This window comes from Centrocercus urophasianus, unplaced genomic scaffold (genome assembly GCF_019232065.1).
Source record: "Centrocercus urophasianus isolate 14NV4802_14NV808 unplaced genomic scaffold, USGS_Curo_1.0 seq_11, whole genome shotgun sequence".
Classification (NCBI taxonomy): Eukaryota; Metazoa; Chordata; class Aves; order Galliformes; family Phasianidae; genus Centrocercus; species Centrocercus urophasianus.
The window spans coordinates 56,877,891-56,894,942 of record NW_024884253.1 but is presented as its reverse complement, the minus strand read 5'-3'; the positions used below and the strand labels follow the sequence as shown (position 1 = coordinate 56,894,942).

At 42.6% G+C, this 17,052-nt stretch overlaps 1 protein-coding gene across 5 annotated transcripts in view; it reads right to left on the bottom strand.

Moving 5' to 3' along the window:
• Positions 1 to 16,660, bottom strand: part of CARMIL1 (capping protein regulator and myosin 1 linker 1) — a 173,526-nt gene extending 156,866 nt beyond the window's left edge. For 2 of the 5 annotated variants that reach the window (XM_042808811.1, XM_042808815.1), the window contains exons 1-2: positions 16,556 to 16,660; positions 13,440 to 13,537 (exon numbers count right to left, since the gene is read on the bottom strand). In XM_042808811.1, the coding sequence (XP_042664745.1) occupies positions 13,440 to 13,537; positions 16,556 to 16,595 (138 nt within the window). In that variant the 5' untranslated portion in view covers positions 16,596 to 16,660. Of the gene's footprint in view, positions 1 to 13,439; positions 13,538 to 15,891; positions 15,990 to 16,555 lie in introns of those variants that run through there. The other 3 variants (XM_042808810.1, XM_042808812.1, XM_042808813.1) reach the window with 2 other exon arrangements.
• Between the last annotated feature and the right edge of the window lie 392 nt (positions 16,661 to 17,052).

Sequence of the window (17,052 nt, the reverse complement as noted above, 5' to 3'; positions counted from 1 at the left end):
GCCAGGGCTCAGGCTTTTCACAGCATGTGTTGGCAGAGGGGTGTTCTCTGGCTGAAACAAACAGGCAATGCAGAACCTGCAGACACACTGTCTGCAGAAACCACCTAGCAGCTGAACATCACCTCAGTGCAAGAGGCAACATGCTGAGCTCAGGTGATTTTATTGCCTCTCATTTTGGTTACTCTACTGACCTTAAAATAAAATAAGACTGTAACTAACTTTGAAATATATATATATATGTGCATTTATTGAGTAACATGTAATAAAGTGGCTCTTTAAGACACAGTACAATCTAAGCACCAATAGGTATAACATCATGTGCATTGGTATACATTCATGGGAGGGGTCGTTATTAAACACCCTCAGAAGCTCGACATTAATTTTACGCATGAACTCTGCCTACAGGAGAGGAAAACATCAATATCCCCATTTCAGATGCTTGAAAGCAATCTTGCCACACAGTGGTATACTGATAACTGAAAACCGCTGGGAATTTTTACCTCCATGTAATACTAAAATCAGCTCAGAACAGATTTTCCATTAGATACGAATTTTAAAAAAGAAGAAAAAACAAATAGAGGAGCTTAATGCTACTGCCAGAGGCTACCATATCCAAGATACTAAGTTTCCTCATGTCAGTGCATGCACACTGCCTTAAGAATTAACCAAATGTCCAGTCCCACTGGATCCATCACACTGCAGCAGACCCACTAACCTTCAGGTAGGGCACAAAGCCCTAAACAGAGCAATCCAGTCCAATCCAATCCACTCCTCACCTTGCAACACCTAGCTCCAGACGTCACCTGAGAGCACTCTGAGAGACTTTGAGCTAAGAAACCAGAATCGGGTTTTGGTCACACCTTAAGCAGACACAGTTCAATGTAACAGAGCAGCTGGGTTATTCAGAAACTGCAGAAGCATGGCAGATCCGTATTCAATGGATTTCCACATGCTAAATTAAAAAGATGGCTTTCAGCGTGGCCACACAAAGACATAAAACTTTTGAAGAATGTCCAAAGTAGGGCTACAAAGATGTTGAATGGTCTGGAGGACAAGATGCATGAGCAGCAGCTGAAGTCCCTGTGTTCGTTCAGCAGAGCATAGGAGCTGAGGGGAAACCTGATGGCAGCTGCAGCTCCTCACAGGGAGCAGAGGGGCAGCGCTGAGCTCTGCTCTGTGTGACAGCGACAGGGCCTGAGAGAAGGCATGGAGCTGCGTCAGGGGAGGGCAGCTGGGGGTCAGGTTTGCACGGTGGGCATGGAACAGGCTGCACAGGGCTGTGGGCACGGCCCCGAGTGCTGGAGTTCAAGGAGCGTTTGGATACTGCTCTCATAGAGTTTAGATTTTGGATGTTCCTGACTTGGAACCAGGACTTGTACTCAGTGATTCTTACAGCTCCCTTCCAACTCAAGATATTCTATGACTTTTATTTGTTTCTTTGTTCTACTAGACAAAGCAATCAGATTATCCAAAGGTCCATTATGAAAACTCTCTGCTACCCCAAGAAGTGCCATCTGATACCAATAGGTACAGAGCTCAGTGTCCTTCAAGACGCGAGATGGTAAAATCCGTGCTCTGCCAAATCAGTCAGACAGCCTTCCAAAGACACATCTAGATCCCACATGTTTCAGGGATTTTGTCAGCATACTTCATTATTTTAAGATTAGTGCAGAGTACAGGATCTCAAAGGTAAAGAACAGCTTCAAACATGGTTTTGTGAGAGGGAGGAGCACTGCCTGTTCTCTGCCACAGGTGTCCTATATATTCTTCTGTAATTCTCTCTCAACTTGCTTAACTTATCACAGTGGTATTCCTACAGAAACAAAGCCCATGCAGTTTGTGAAACCCACAAAAATTTAACTGTAATGGTGTAAATAAAAAACTGTATTGAAATTACAGCCTTTTATCAGGTCTGAAATTACTGAGAACTAAAGCCCTATGAGAATGGTAGGTTACTTGGACTCAAACCCTTTGCTCAATCCATGGAAAAAACTTATTTCAAGAGAACACAAAAACACAAGAACAATAAAGCAGTTTGCTTAATTCCTGCCAGGCTCAAAGTCTGATGTCTGTGCCAACACTTCTTCCATGTTCCAGAAAAAGCTGCTATTACCACTTCAGAACCTGTGACACAGGAAGGCAGAAAAAGTTACTCCTTTTTGCCATTCCCTCAGACTGTATATCCCCTTTTGTACAATCAGAAATATTTTATTATTATTATTTATTTTAGAAATTATTTAGAAATTATTTCAGAAGATTGCTTGGAAAAATGTTTCCAGTACTGGCTTCTCACAGGGTGTGTATATTGTAACTGGATGGTAAGAAAATGCATTCCCTCTGATAGAAGTCTCCAACTTCACTTTTTTGGTGCTCTGAGAGCAGCACAGCTAGCAAATGCCTTGTTCCCATCCAGTCCTGAAGTCAAGCACCACCAAGCAGATTCATGCACCTGGCTTGACACACTGTTATCTACTCAGCCAGAGAACAGCAGCAGCATGTAGCTCTGGTATCCATGCTAGCAGCACCTGGGAAGGCAAGGAAATGAGGTCCCTACCTAAAGTTCTGCATCAAACACAAGTGCAATAACCTCCATTCAAGCTTACTGCTGGCTAATGGTTAAAGAGAGAAGCACTGTCAGCAACATACAAATCAGATCCTGGGGAGCAGTGGAAGGCTGGAACGAGGACAGAGGTGAAGAGGGAGGCAGAATGGCTTCCTTAAATCATGCAAATATTCTTAAGTACAGTCTTGATTTCAAACAATTGTCTGCAACTTCTTAGTATACCAAGAGCATACAGACCCCCAGGAAGGAAAAATAAGATGCGCACTTCCTCACTCCCCCATCCCTCCCCCAAAAAAGGACCAGAAAAAATACAGGGAAATAGAATAATAATCTATTTTAGGCAAACTTGTTAACTATTCAGGTTGAACAAAGACCTACTGAAATTGCATTAAGGCTACATTTGTGATAAATGAATACCATACAAAAACCTGCAGGATTTTAATTTCACACAATTTCACGCACATACAAACAACAGCACATTGATCTAATCGTGTTACAGGAAGGACTTCAACAGGATAGCATTACATTAGATACAGCACATGAAACAAACTCAATCCTCAGCTTTTGTGTTGGGAGCTGTTTTCACATTATTTAAGGGGGCAAAAACGTATTTCAAAGGCTTACAAAAAGCATTTACTAAGTTTAATAAATCTGTCTGCTGATAAAAGATCACAGTTAAGGCAGCAAAAAAGGAAGGTGTTTTCAGTGCTGGCATTGATCCTACTGCCACCTAAAATCTAATCTGAATATGTAAATTTGTAGAGTTGAGACCTGTGCATTTTTAACAGTATTGAGCAGGCAAAAACCAGCAGCAGTTTCCAACTGAAACATATATCCCTATTGGATTAGGCTATTTCTGAAGACTTCTCTTAGGATTTGGCTAAAGACTGACCACTGCTCTTCTCCAGATAAGCTGTTTTTCAAATCTGGAGTTGACATACCTATACAGAAACCTGCAAACACTTGGCATTCAGCTTTGCTTTGCAGTTTGCGTATTTGCCTACGTGAGGTAAGCATATAAATGGCAGAAGAGCGGCTGTGAAATCCTTTGTGAAGGAAATGGTACAGATTGCACAAGCAGTTAAATCGCTTGGCATTACCAAATATTTTAGAAAATGTCTTCCCAAAGCTAAGAGAGAACTGTAAAAATTGGGCAACTCAGCATTCTATTCACAGACGAAATAATTTTAAAGCTTTTTTTTTTTTTATATATATAAGATATTAGACTGCTGTGGAACTATCCACATCATCAGCTAATCGCATTTAAATTGCCATGCTATACCACAGCTCTATTTATTGTTGTTACTTTTTTCTTTAAACACGTCGGTTCATCTACCTAGAGAGATGGAAAGAGCAGTGCCAAGCATGACTTGTAGCCATCATACTGCCTTTTGTCCCCTCAGGACTTGCATATTCTATGTAATAACCTGTTGAGATGCTAGCAATGTGTTTACTCCTTTTCAAATCAAAGAAAGCTACTTTGCCAAATGCAGGAAGAGCCTAAAGCCAAATTATATCAACAGCCCATAATGCCAGGCATAAACCAAACTGTTCCCATGACATAAGTAACATAGATCTAACATCGATGAAACCTGAGAACAAGCAAGCAAAGAATGTTCCTTCTATATGAGTATCATGTGCAATCGTATACAAAACAAAGAAGAAACTGATAACAGTCATTTATTTTTCTTTAGCACAGTAACACTAATTTATGTCCATCATTCTTGTATTTGTGGGAATACACATGCCCCCAAATACATCAGCATTATCTCGGTGAGGAAAGGAAGTAGAAGAAATGCACTTCTGAGAAAATGGGATGCTAGTGTAAGAGCAGGGGCAAGCTCAAAAGCAAGCATGAGTTCTGCGAGCAATCCACATATAGGAAAGTTTCCTGGAATCTCCTGAAGAGAAGATGAAGAACAGCAAGGAGGGAGACAGGAAAGGGAAAATAAAGATACCCAGAAAGTATGCAACAAGTGTACACAGCACACAGCAACATGCTTCAACAAAATCTAGTTTAAATTTGTAATATGAATAACCTCGTGGAGATATCAGTAATTATTTCTCATTAATGTAGTAATGCCTAACAAAGTTAGCATTTCCTCAAATGCTTACTAGCTACACTATAAAAACCAGAAAAGAAGATCTTCAGCTGAAACTTGCTGCACCACAAGCTCAAACATCAACCTACCTTCGCCTACCTTCACTAAGGCTCCTCCAGCTGCATCTCGGGGTAAAGGACAGTACTATTCTTAAGCACCAGGCTCAAGCTCTTGTTTGGAGATGAGCCTTTGTAAGCTTTCCCCTTTGTATGAATAGTCGCTAGTGGCCTCGAAGGCAGAGATAGAAGCCATTTTATTCAAAGGTCAGCCCTAAACAAACATAGCAATGCCCCATCTCCCAATTCAGATCAGGGTCAACAGCCATTCATTTCCCCTAATCAGATCTACCTAGAAACCTCTCTGTAGCAACTACATTACCCTCTTGTTTTCCACTCCAACCCTAAGTAGATATTGATAGCTTAGCTCAAATCCACAAAAGTTCACAAAGGGTTACAAATATGATCGATTGTCAAAGTTTAATGTACAAGCAGAGGATGTAGTTCAGTCAGAGAACTGAGGATGTGTCAAGAGGAAGGGGCATCTGCCTGAAGTGCATATTTCATGAACATGTGTCTCTGGCATGCTTCTTCCAAACATTCATGAAATAGAAATGGCTTGCTTCAAGTGGCCTCAGCTTCCTAAGCAGTGGCTATTAAGAGAGCCCAAATGCACTGCTGCCTACTTTACAGGCTGCGTGTTTCTTGCTAACCATTGCTTTAACTGAAGAAAGGGGAAAGAGTTAAATGTACCCACTGGCCAATCCAAAAAGCAAAGAAACAAGTACAGCCACCCCATGAAAAAAGCAATGCAGGAGAGAACTCTTTAAGGGAAAACAGGCCCAGGCCCAGCCTCTACCCAATTGTTTTCCATCCCCTCATACACACTTAAGCCTATTGTCCTGTCACAGAGGTCTTCTACAACATGCAGGGATTCAAATGCCATCTATCAGCCCAGGGAATAAGCTGCAGAACATTCAACCGCCATAAGAAACGTCCACGATTTTCAACTTTTATAAGAGTCACTGTGCAAAGAAGAACCAGGAACATCACCTGTCCGAGTACAAACTGTTCCTCACTTGCTTTCGGTTTCCATCTTGCAGGCATTTCAGCTGCGCCCTTTTCTCCTCATTTTACAGCAACCAGCAGCAACTTGTTGCAATACACTAACGTTAAAGCCCCAAGTTGCACATAGCTGGACCCTGTTCAGCTCCCCTGGCTCCCCCTAACCTGAGCAACCCAATTAATTTCAGTAAGGCTGTTTCAGGAATGCAAGGTTATCAGACCCTGCCTTTTGTAATTAAATTTTCATAGTTATACTTCATCATCTTAAATGTTCAAATTAAGGAATCCATCATTAACCAAAAAGCTATCAATCATGAGTTGTGGCAGAGGGGGTGTTTTGGAAATAGGGAGCTATTAGACACGAACGAGGGCAAGAATCAGCTTGGGGACTGCGGTAGTAATACAAAGCACATTTAGCAGCAATTACATTTAACAAATAATTTTACATACTTGGCCTGTAATTATCTTACACAGATTTAAATTACTTCTGCCAGGAGAAAAAAAAAAAAAAAAAAAAAAAAGCAGCAGAACTGTAGGTGATCCCAAGTAAATATTTTAATCATCAGACAAATTGGGCAGGTTCCCAAATCCTCCACCACAACAACATCCAAAGAGAGGGGCTCTCAAGCAACAGACAGCATTTTTCACCATGCATGGCACTGGCTTTTCAATTAGCAGACCTTGTGGTCTTTTTTTTAAGCTCACTGCATTCCCCACATTGCTTACAATAAAGTGAGCCACATTTCATGGGCAAGAAATCTTTTCTTTGAGTAAGAGTCTCCAGACAAGGCAGACAAAGCAAGCCATGAGAGAAAAAACAACATAGACAAGATTTTTGAATTTATACTGGTCCACTAAATAACACATACTCTATTTCTTCCCCCCAGCTCCCCAAAGCCTTCTTTCTTGAAAAAACAGCCGTCATTGGTGGAGAGCGACAAAGACAAGAACTTGACCCTAATGCTCATTTTGTATTTTTCATTTCAAGCTTTTTGGAAATTATGCCTAATATTCGCTCTTCTGCCACTTTTATTCATAGATTTCAATGCAAATCCTCACTTAGGAAGGTTGCATTTCATAAATTACAGTGGCAGGGAGTCAGGCACTCTGGAAACAAAAGTACATTAGCAAACCACTTTGGTACATTATATATTCAGCAAAAGAAATAGAAAGAGTATGATGGTTTAAAAAAAAAAAATAGATTATTTTATTGGGTTATGAAAAATTGATAGAAGGAAAGATCCTGTGTGTCATTCAGAGCCACAGCGGAGTCCTTCCTACCAGTCCTGTCTTCCTGAGAGCAGTGAACAGAAAACCAGAAGCCACTAAGATTGAGGCAGTGTTTATATTCCCTCCTTGCAGAGCACAGATAAGGACACTACACACTCTGTGTGTAGGTGGGTGCTGAGTACCTGAGACAGAACAAAGGCAGCTGCTTTCCGGGCAGTGGAAGCAGAGTCACCTTTTCTTACCTTTTTCTAGGTATGCCAATTGTCCAGAATTAAAGAAGTCAAGTGCAAGCAAGCTGATCTTCTGATAAAGTCATAATTCTACCCTCCCAAAGCACACATTACAGAGAATATAAGAATGCACTATACTCTCAAAGTGCAAGAAATCTTCCCTGCCTGAATCAAGTGTCAAAGAAAGCATACAGCTCGGGGCAGAGCTGCACTCAAAAGGACACAGAAGAGCCAGGGCTGTGGAAAATTTGCATTTTTGCTTGGGTAGCCAGAGAAAAAGGACTGTTCCACTTTGGTCAAAGGCCAATTTAATTAGAGAGTAGATTACTGCTTACCCTTAAGGCAGACAAACCTGAGGGAAAGGAGCAGAATGCCCAAGCACTACCTCACAGTTTATTCCTATTATAATGCTAAAAACCTATTCAAGTGTGTCAACACTGATTTAAACGCAAGACACATGGTTCTTCCTGCAGTATGCGTTTTCAGTGGGGGAGAGGTTACAAATAAGGAAGGGGAAGAGAAGGAAAACTGCAAGTAGCAGCCATCAGGAGAAACTGAAGAAGAAACTGCAATTGCCAGCCCCAGCAACCCGCAGGGAAGGGTACCATTTCTCTCCACTTGGTTGATTCTGGATTCTGTTCCTAGAAGTGGAAGCTACTCAGCAAGGATGATTTTAACTTTTGCATGTGCTATCAGCACATCAGAATGTTAAGTGTGTAAAACCTCCCAGGCATTATGGATCAGTGTACGATTTGTATGTAGATTTATTTTAAAAATTCATTTCTGAGCAAGTTTATAAAAAAATTCTTATTTTGGGACTAAGTATAACAAATTTATATACAACTGCATTAATAAATTAACTGCATAATAATGCAACTGGATTCATACATTCTCTTTCCAGTAGCATTCTTATTATTTCAATTTTCTGCAGCAGTCACAGTTCAATTGTTTTAAGACTCATCTTATAAACTGATTAAAATAAATTTTCACTTTTTTTTTTTTTTATTACTCTCTCTTGCTTTATTTACATTTCCTGACATGAGGGATGTACCAACACCTACTTCCTTTCATGTTTATAAATACACACTTAAGATATATGTCATAATACTCAGTGCTGTGGGCTTGGAAGAGGAAACTCCATTATTCTACAGGAATGTCCATACAGCAGATCATATTCACACACCAGCTGTCATGATATAAAGCACAAGATAACACACGTTTTATGTAAAACCAACCTTGGACTACCCTGTAAGCTTCACATCTTAGTGATTTAATAGAAGTGAATATTTTTTTACGCTTGCTCTTACTTGGATACTGAATTTCATCTCTATTCAGACTGAAAACTATAGATGGATCACGACAAAAGATAAGCAACGGGAAACAAGCGCCAGAGCTTTTAATCCCAAAATAGTTTTGGCTCTGCAGAATATTACTGCCTCCACTCTGAGACTGCTATCCCTACAGTTGAACAGGCACAGCAGCTCAGCTTTATTCAGCTGCTTCAATAAATTCAGCCAGGTTCTTTGCACCGCCACATGGACAGTGCTCAAGAGGGCCATAACTGATCCTTTAAAAGTAAATACAGATATATATATATTTAAAAATAATAATAATAATAATTTTTCACTCTTTAGCAGCAAATCTTCAAATGTAGACCATGAAATCTCACCATGTGCACACAATAAATACAAACCTGTTTGAAAAAGTAAAGCAGGCTTTTTGTTTCCAAAGTCTTTGGCAACATACGCCCCCCAAAAAAGTGACAAGGACGTATGAATTACTCTCAGTAAACCCATGTTGAGCATACAGAGTATTTCAAGGAGAGCCACCTGCCAAAGCAACTGTCAGGGTTCTAGAAGTAGCACTGCAATATTTTAACAAGGAGAACACGAATGACCTGAGGGCAGCAATGTAACTGAGATTCCTCAACGGGATTTCCTAATAAAGTGCTCTCAGTTACTGTATCACATCACACTCTCCTGACCTTAAGGTTAGGGAAACATTAAAACAAAAACAAAATCACAACAGAGCAGCCATACAGAGAATGCAACTGTTTGCTGTATGTATGAGATTCATTTCGGAAAGCAAAACTAATCTACAAGAAACTAGGCCATAATTATTCCCTTTTATTGTTAATAAGGCAGAATAAAAATAAGAAGTACCTTGGAATATTCGTCCATCACGAATCACTCCTAAAAACAGAAGTATTTTATAACAAGCTGATCAGACATACTATATTGCCTTACAATTTCCACTTTTCAATGACTTGCTGATAGGAAGAAACTGCAGTGGGAAGTATTCATCAAAACACTACAGATACCTTGGATTTTGAGAGGAAAAGAGTAGCACCATGCACACTGGAAGCAGGAAGCCCAGTTTCCTACTGGAGATTGTCTGCAGGTAGTAATCCGATAATCACAGAGGCTTAAAAAGCAACATAATAAATACATTTTTCTCCTGGACAGGGCATCATGCATGATTCCTTATGACGCCAGAACAGAACCAACAGTGTTCAAATTACAACTTAAACCTCTACACACCCATCAGCTGTGGCTTAAAACAGACCAGTCTTGCAGCAGCATTCTCCTTGGGCAGGAAAAACACAGAGCCCACTACTGGTGTGTGCGAGGAGCTCTGCAGCATAGGAAGTTCCGCACAAATGTGCGCAAGAACTTCTTTACAGTGAGGGTGACGGAGCACTGGAACAGGCTGCCCAGGGAGGTGGTGGAGTCTCCTTCTCTGGAGATGTTCAAGACCTGCCTGGATGCCTACCTGTGCGACCTGCTGTAGGGAACCTGCTTTGGCAGGGGGCTTGGACTCGATGATCTCTGGAGGTCCCTTCCAACCCCTACAATTCTGTGATTCTGTGATTCTGCTGGGGTTTGGCTGCTGTGCACATCCTGAGGTGGCACAGGTAGGCTCTAGCTGCTAGCAAATGGCTGGCTAAAGCCTTGACCTGGAGCAGGACCTCACTGCTCCAGTAATAGAAAGTCAACTTGGGTAGGGCTGTGGTTTCAACCTATTTGCTTGGGGACTCATCAGAAGCCCAGTGAAGCTGGCCATTGGTTTTTCAAGTTGGTTATTGTTATTTCAGTGTTAGACACCAGTTTGTAGCCTCCATCTCTGTGGCCAGACAACATCACAGATCAGAGTTAGTTCAGAGTCTTGCTGGTTTGTATCATTATGATTAACTGAAAAACCAAACAAGTGCAAAATGAGATTACTGAGGCAGCAAAGTGGTTATGCAGAGTGAGAAATATGTCTTGTATCAAAACACCCAAGTCATAATTTCAAATCTCTGGCACCTACATCTGCGATCCTAAAGTTTCTAAAGCTAACTCGAGGTAGGCATGGACTTCATTCACCAATTTCACCATCTTAACAGTCTTCATCTTTAGCAGCATTCTTTTTTTTTTTTTTTCCTCACTGTTTTTTTCTTTGGTCTCAGATTCCAATTTTCATCTTAATTAAGAGGAATTTGCTAGAGCAGGTCTACTTGACTGAAGTGTATGATTATATCCATATTCTACTACTTTATATCTTGAACACATCGTGAACAGGGCAAGAGGTCAAGTGTTTTTACAGCTACATGCAAAGCACAGGCTTTTAAAAATAATCTCCTTTTCTTAAGTGTCACTGATGTTGCTGGATTTACTTACGAAGGAAGGATGAGAGATCACTGAGCCTCTGCGATCAACCTCCTCTAAAGACTTGATTGCATACCACCACGGTGCTGGCATTGGCTAGACCAAGTGCAACAGGATTTTCTACTTATTAAGTGCAGAATCCATTGCATGCTGGTTAACTTGCTTCTAAACACTCAACTACTAATAAAATTTAAATCTAAATCTCAAAACAATTAATTGCTACACATGAACTCAAGAGGCCATGCTCAGAAGAGCACAAGCATCTCAAAGATAAGCTTTCAGGAGTCAAGAAGCACTGGCGTGAAGGTTGTCCACACAGTCATGTTTGAGCACTCTGGTGCATGCACTTAAGGATATAGATTTTAATTAGTGAATTGCTTTTGCCACCAACACTTAATTCAGCTTGACACGCTCACTCAAGGTACAGCTACTCAGTATTCACTTTCATCTGCATTGGATAATGTGCTGCAATTTGCCAATTTTTTTGGCAAAAAAATATGTATTTTTTGCCAAATACCATTAAATCCTAGCTTGGAGTGCAAGAATTCTTCATTTTGTTGTGTGGTTTTCCGTGGTGTTTATCATAAAGCACCTGCATGTTTCTTAAGCAAGGTTGTTTATTTTCAGAATCTTCTGAGGAGAGGAAGGTTCATCTCCTCTGTCACAGACAAGAAATTACAATATCTAGACACAGTAACACCAAAGTCTCCACTAACTGAAGACGCTCAAGGTGTAGCTGGTATCATTTTTTCAGATCACCCTGCATCTCAGAGAACATTCTGTACTAAAAAGAAACCACAGTCTCCACTGGCTTCAGCCACTGCAGAGGACACTCAGCATTTCTGAAAAGAAAACCACATAAAATAAAAGTAACCATACATAGGTAAAGAAATGTTGTAAAAAAAAAAAAAAAAAAAAAAAAAAGAGTGATTTGTACTGCTACACACAGGGACTCCATAGCAGAAGAAAATGAAATCCACCCCCAGCAGTCAACAGTCAGTTTCTCTAACCACAAAAGCATTCTCTCCTTTCTTGCAATACGAGTCCTCTGCATGGCTGCATCAAAGAATAAATGTTTCTACCAGACAACACCCTCTTTCATATCCTTGAAAGGCTTATCCTGTGCACCGAAGGTAGCATGCAAGCACACAAGAGCTACTCGAGAAAGCTGAGAACCCCTTAAAGAGGTTCCTTCCCTTTCAGTACCATTCTAGCCATAAAAGATTAAAGTCTCCCACCTGAGAGTTTAGGAGATCACAGGGAAAAAAATGATCTGAGTCATCACATTTAGGCATTTCACCACTGAATAGCACATACCTCAGATGCTACACTGAGGATTCAAAGCTTGACATTCTTTTGGTCCCATTAGGTCAGAACAATACTACAGTGCTGCCACAATGTATTTCACTATTGATATCAATAATGATTCTGTGTAAATCAAGAAGTCAATCAAGTGTTACTGCTTCAGTGAAACTGTCAGCCTTCCCTGTAAACACGGCTTTCAACTAAATAGAGATGAACAGTCAACATTCACATCCTCAACTATTTCCGGTACAGAAGCAAACTTAACTCAGGAGCTATAAATAATATGGGTAGACACCAAGCAGAAAATATTTTAAATTCCTTTAGTAGCTACTCTCACTGAAATACAGACAGTTATCAACAGTCTTGCTGCCCTGAATAAGAAATTCATACTTTACGAAGATAATTTAGAACTGATTAATATGTTGTGTTCTTGTTAAAAACCAGACTATCAACATGGAGCAGGTATCTAAAATCTCTAACAAAGGTCCAATGACAAAACTTCCAAACATGCAATTGCATTCTTATTCATGCAAAGCAACAAATTTAAAACATCTTGCAAAGCATCACAGCAGTATTGTAGTTATTTGCATTTGTTATTCTCCTGATAGAGCAGTTTCAGAAGAAAGAAGAAATGAAGTTCTATCTCCTTTTGCATATCCAAGTATCTGAGACAGTATGCATGCAAACCAGCTCATTATTGCAGCTTTCTCCTTATCAAAAGAGGACAGCAAAACTATTTTTGATGAAACAGGAAAGCATACTTAAGTGAGATTAATTAGACACGTTCCCCCACTAGTTTTAGGAATGACAATGGAGGATCCCACACAGTAAGCATTTCTTTTAAAATGCAGATAGTGACTTAATACTAGAAAAGTATAAATAGCCATTTGAGTTTTAGAAGCACAACAACTTTACAGTCATTCTTCATTGCATAACAACTTCAAGAAAGTCTCACAAGATTAGTAATTCCATATACTTCCTTTCCCATTTCTTGTCCACTCAAAACTCTTACTGATGTAAACAAGAAACCTCACCAGCAAAGGCAGCAGATGATTTTAGATTAGATTCTAGTAACACCTAATCTTCACATAAATCCACACCATGCCCTAACTATGAATGATAAACCAGTGATAAACATGCAGCCTGCACACCAACTTGCTTCACAAACTAGTAAAAAAGAAGTGATGTTGTGTATCTAACAGTACACAAAAAAATCAAAGAATCTTTCAAGAGAAATATTAATGCCTTCTGGAAAGACGCTGGATTTTACTCCACAAGTTGAACCAATCTACTGTACTCACCAATATTTTGTTATCTACTTTGTCTCCCTTGGTTTCCAGCTTTACTTTCTTCTTTACTGAAATTTTGATTTTCCTTCCAATAACATCCCTGATGCTTTCTGAAAGAAAATACATTAATTAAATATTTTCCATGTCAACATAAGAAGGAAACTGATTTCATAATCACATTTTCAGGAAGACCCACAGCTATGTTTCTTGCACTTACGCCTGTGCAACAGTACGAACCACCACCAAGCAAGTACAACTTTTAGTAAGAAGTACATCATCCACACAGTAATTCACATCTATTATGGAAGGATTAGATATTTCATATGCCAGTATTCTAAACATAATTTTGTATTTCTTTCCAGCTCTACACATCAAAAGCATTCCCAAGACAAGCCCCAGCATTGCTTAGCTCTGCCTAGAGAAAATACAGCAAATTCCTCGCTTGCTATTATTCATACCTGAAAAGCTTGCTGAAGCCAATTAACTTCTTGTATTACTGAAATACTACCCTTTATTGTTACTATCAGGGAGCTAAATGGGTCAGGTGATGGAAAACCAAGCGTTGGCACATTCTGTGCATTGCACATTCAAGATTCAATTCCCAGCCACCAACATCTGACAGCTATGCAATGGGTGCTGTGCAAGGCAGCCCTGGTCTCAGCCCAACTCCTAATGACAAAGGTGCCAACAAACTTACATTAATTGCCATAATTTTTCACATGCATAGACATACACACATACAGACTGTCTGTGCCAAGTACCAAATGAACAAGCCTTTCCCCTAAAGACTTGAACCCTGGTCTGAAGGGAACTCATACACATGGAATCATGTCAGAAATGACTAACACTGATATAAGTAGCAGATAAACAGAGAAGTTTGTCTGGAAGAGCCAATTTGGCACCTTCCATATGTTTTGCTACCCAGCACCCTCATACAAGGAATGAGAAAGAAATCTTTCAAACACATTAACCTATTTGCCACAGGACAAAACTCAAAGGCAACTCTCCACCCTCCCAGGTGCACACACTTAGCCCTTGCACAGGCTAAAGTTGAAAAGCTAAAATTAAAGACTGCAGGCTCTTCCTGGGGCTTTTAATTACAGCATTCCAGCACAATTTCCTTCTGATAGCCTGACTGCATTCATCCAAACATCAAGTCTAGGAGCCCTGCCTGCAGGGCAGAAGGGTGCACAGGTCAGAAATAAGCCTGTTCAGTGTGACTGTCCACCAGAAGGAACTTTTTTTTCTGCCAAATCAAAATGTTTTCCCCAGGAATTTTAATTTTCCTATCAGGAAACAAGAGCTCCTCAGTAGCAGCCAGCCCAGGAAGGCAGCCCATGGCAGGCTGCCAGCGTTCTCAGGCTTGGTAGGGAGCTGGGCAGCCAGCTTCCCAGGCAGTCAGGTAGCAAGGCCAGGGGAAAGTCCGACCCTATCCTCCCTCCCGACAGTGGGAGCTGTGTTCTGAGACTTCCTCTCGCCTGGTTCTGTGGTTATTTCAAGCAGTGATGAGGAGAGGAAGGGCCTGGGGCTCAGCCAGGCTCCAGGCTGTACCTGTTTGAAAGGGCTGAAGAAGTTTCTGAGATTTAAGTTTCACAGTCTTTTTTCCCATGTGGCTGCAAACTATTTTGTACACACTGGAGGTAGGTGGACTTGCAAAGTACTTTGTCAGATCAGGTGCTAGAGATACAAAGTCAAGGCTCTCAGTTTCAAGTGCTCACTCATTTTCTACACCAGTGACTACTTTCAGACTCCAGCACCCCGCAGGAGCAGATCTGGGTAAGCCAATGGGAACAGGGGGATTCTTTTTAAGTTATTTTCTTTTATTTTTAAAAGACTATGATCAACGTGACTTGACAAAGGTCACACAGGAAGTGAGTAACAACAAAAGCTGCAGCTCAGACATTCCTGCTCCCAGTTAAACATGCGTTGTCCTTCCCCCCCTCTGCACACATTATCACTAAGGCTTAAGGTGTAGCCTCTGTCCTGCTCTCATAGCAGAGTTATTTCCAAAAGCCTATTTATAAAGTTGCCTTTTAACACGTGGATACCAAAATGCTACAGGAAATCGAACTTGCTCACACAAACAGATCCACGCACCCCATAGCATGCAGACAACGTAGTGGGTGAACACAGGGCATCAGGATCAAGGTGAGGGGGCATTTTTTACCACTGCCCAAGGCCATCAGAGGATGGAATGTGTTACAATGCTCAAGGACGCTCCGATTTGCTTTTTTCTGTAATACACACTGCACCCTGCCTGTGGTGCACAGGGGCACAGTACAAACCCACATGAGTACTACCATGTCACAACTGTAACTTCGCAAGTGGATTTTCACCAGCGTTTTGTCAGTGTTACAACTGTATCCCAGCAAAAGCACTCTCTGACTGAAGCCATGGGTGTCAAAGCAAGACAGTCAATGAGGGAGGAGATGCTTGTAAAAACTGCATTCAATGCAGTATGTACCTCCTTGCTTGACAAATTTGTTTCCATCTGCCATAAGGCAACACTTGAAGTTATTCATCCCCCCCAGGTGAGACTCTCAGTTTGCACTCCAAGAGGCAACCCAATTTCTAAAACCAAAAGACACTCGAACAGGGTGACATCAGGTCCTGAAGCAGCAGCAGACCCGTTATCCCCGTATGACACCGGTTGCCAACCATCCGTGTGCTGAGAGCTCCCAGCAGCGATGACAGCATTTCCAGGAGATCCCCATCAGCAGCTACGGTTGCTTCAGCATACACCATGGAGCACGGGAGGGCTGTTTGCATGCGGCCATGAAACTTTAATTACAAATAGCCTCTCGTATGCGCACATACGCAGGAAAAAAAAATACCAAAAAAAAAAAGGAGTTCTGAACTAGCCAATGCCCAGGGGGAATTAAACAAGAAACGTAAAGCCTCCATAGCGTTGTAAAGAGCTGCTGCGAGGCTCCGGGACCCGATGCCAGCGCGGCTCCCCCCGGCTGAGATCTCCCACGCGTGTCGCTGCCCGCAGGACCCCCCGCCCCGCCCGTGGGGACCCCCGGAGGGCCGCAGCCCGGCCTCCCCGCAGCCCCCGCCAGCCGCCCCCGCGCAGCCCAGCCGCCCCCGGCTCTCCCCCCGCCCCGCAGCCGGGCCCCGGCCCTTACCGATGAGCTCGCGGGGGAGCTCGGCGTTCTCCTCGGCCATGCTGGCGCTGCCCGGCGGGGCCGTTCAGCGGCGCGCCGTCCCTCCGCAGAGCCAGGCGAGCATGAAATCCGCGGGGCGGGGGAGGAGGGCCGGCCCTGCGCCTGTGTGTGTGCGCGCCGACGGAGGGAAGGGGGCAATTCACCGCCCGCTCCCTCCGCGCCGCACGACCGCCCCGGCGGCCGGGAGGGGCATTTCCAGGGGAGGAATCGCCCGCGGCCAGCCCCGAGGCGGGAGGGAGGGCGGGAGAGCGGGCGGCCCCCGCCCCGAGGCTCACTCCTTCCCCCTTGCCGGTCTCTCCGCGCCGCCCGCCTCCTCCCGCCCGGCCCCAGCGGCGGAGGAGCGGGCAGCAGGGCGGGAGCTCTCACCCCGGCCCTCCCCGCTCACCTCGCGAGAGCCGCCCGCCCGCGCCCGCCGGGAGCATCGCCCTCACGGAGCCATGGCGCCCGCCCCCGCCAGG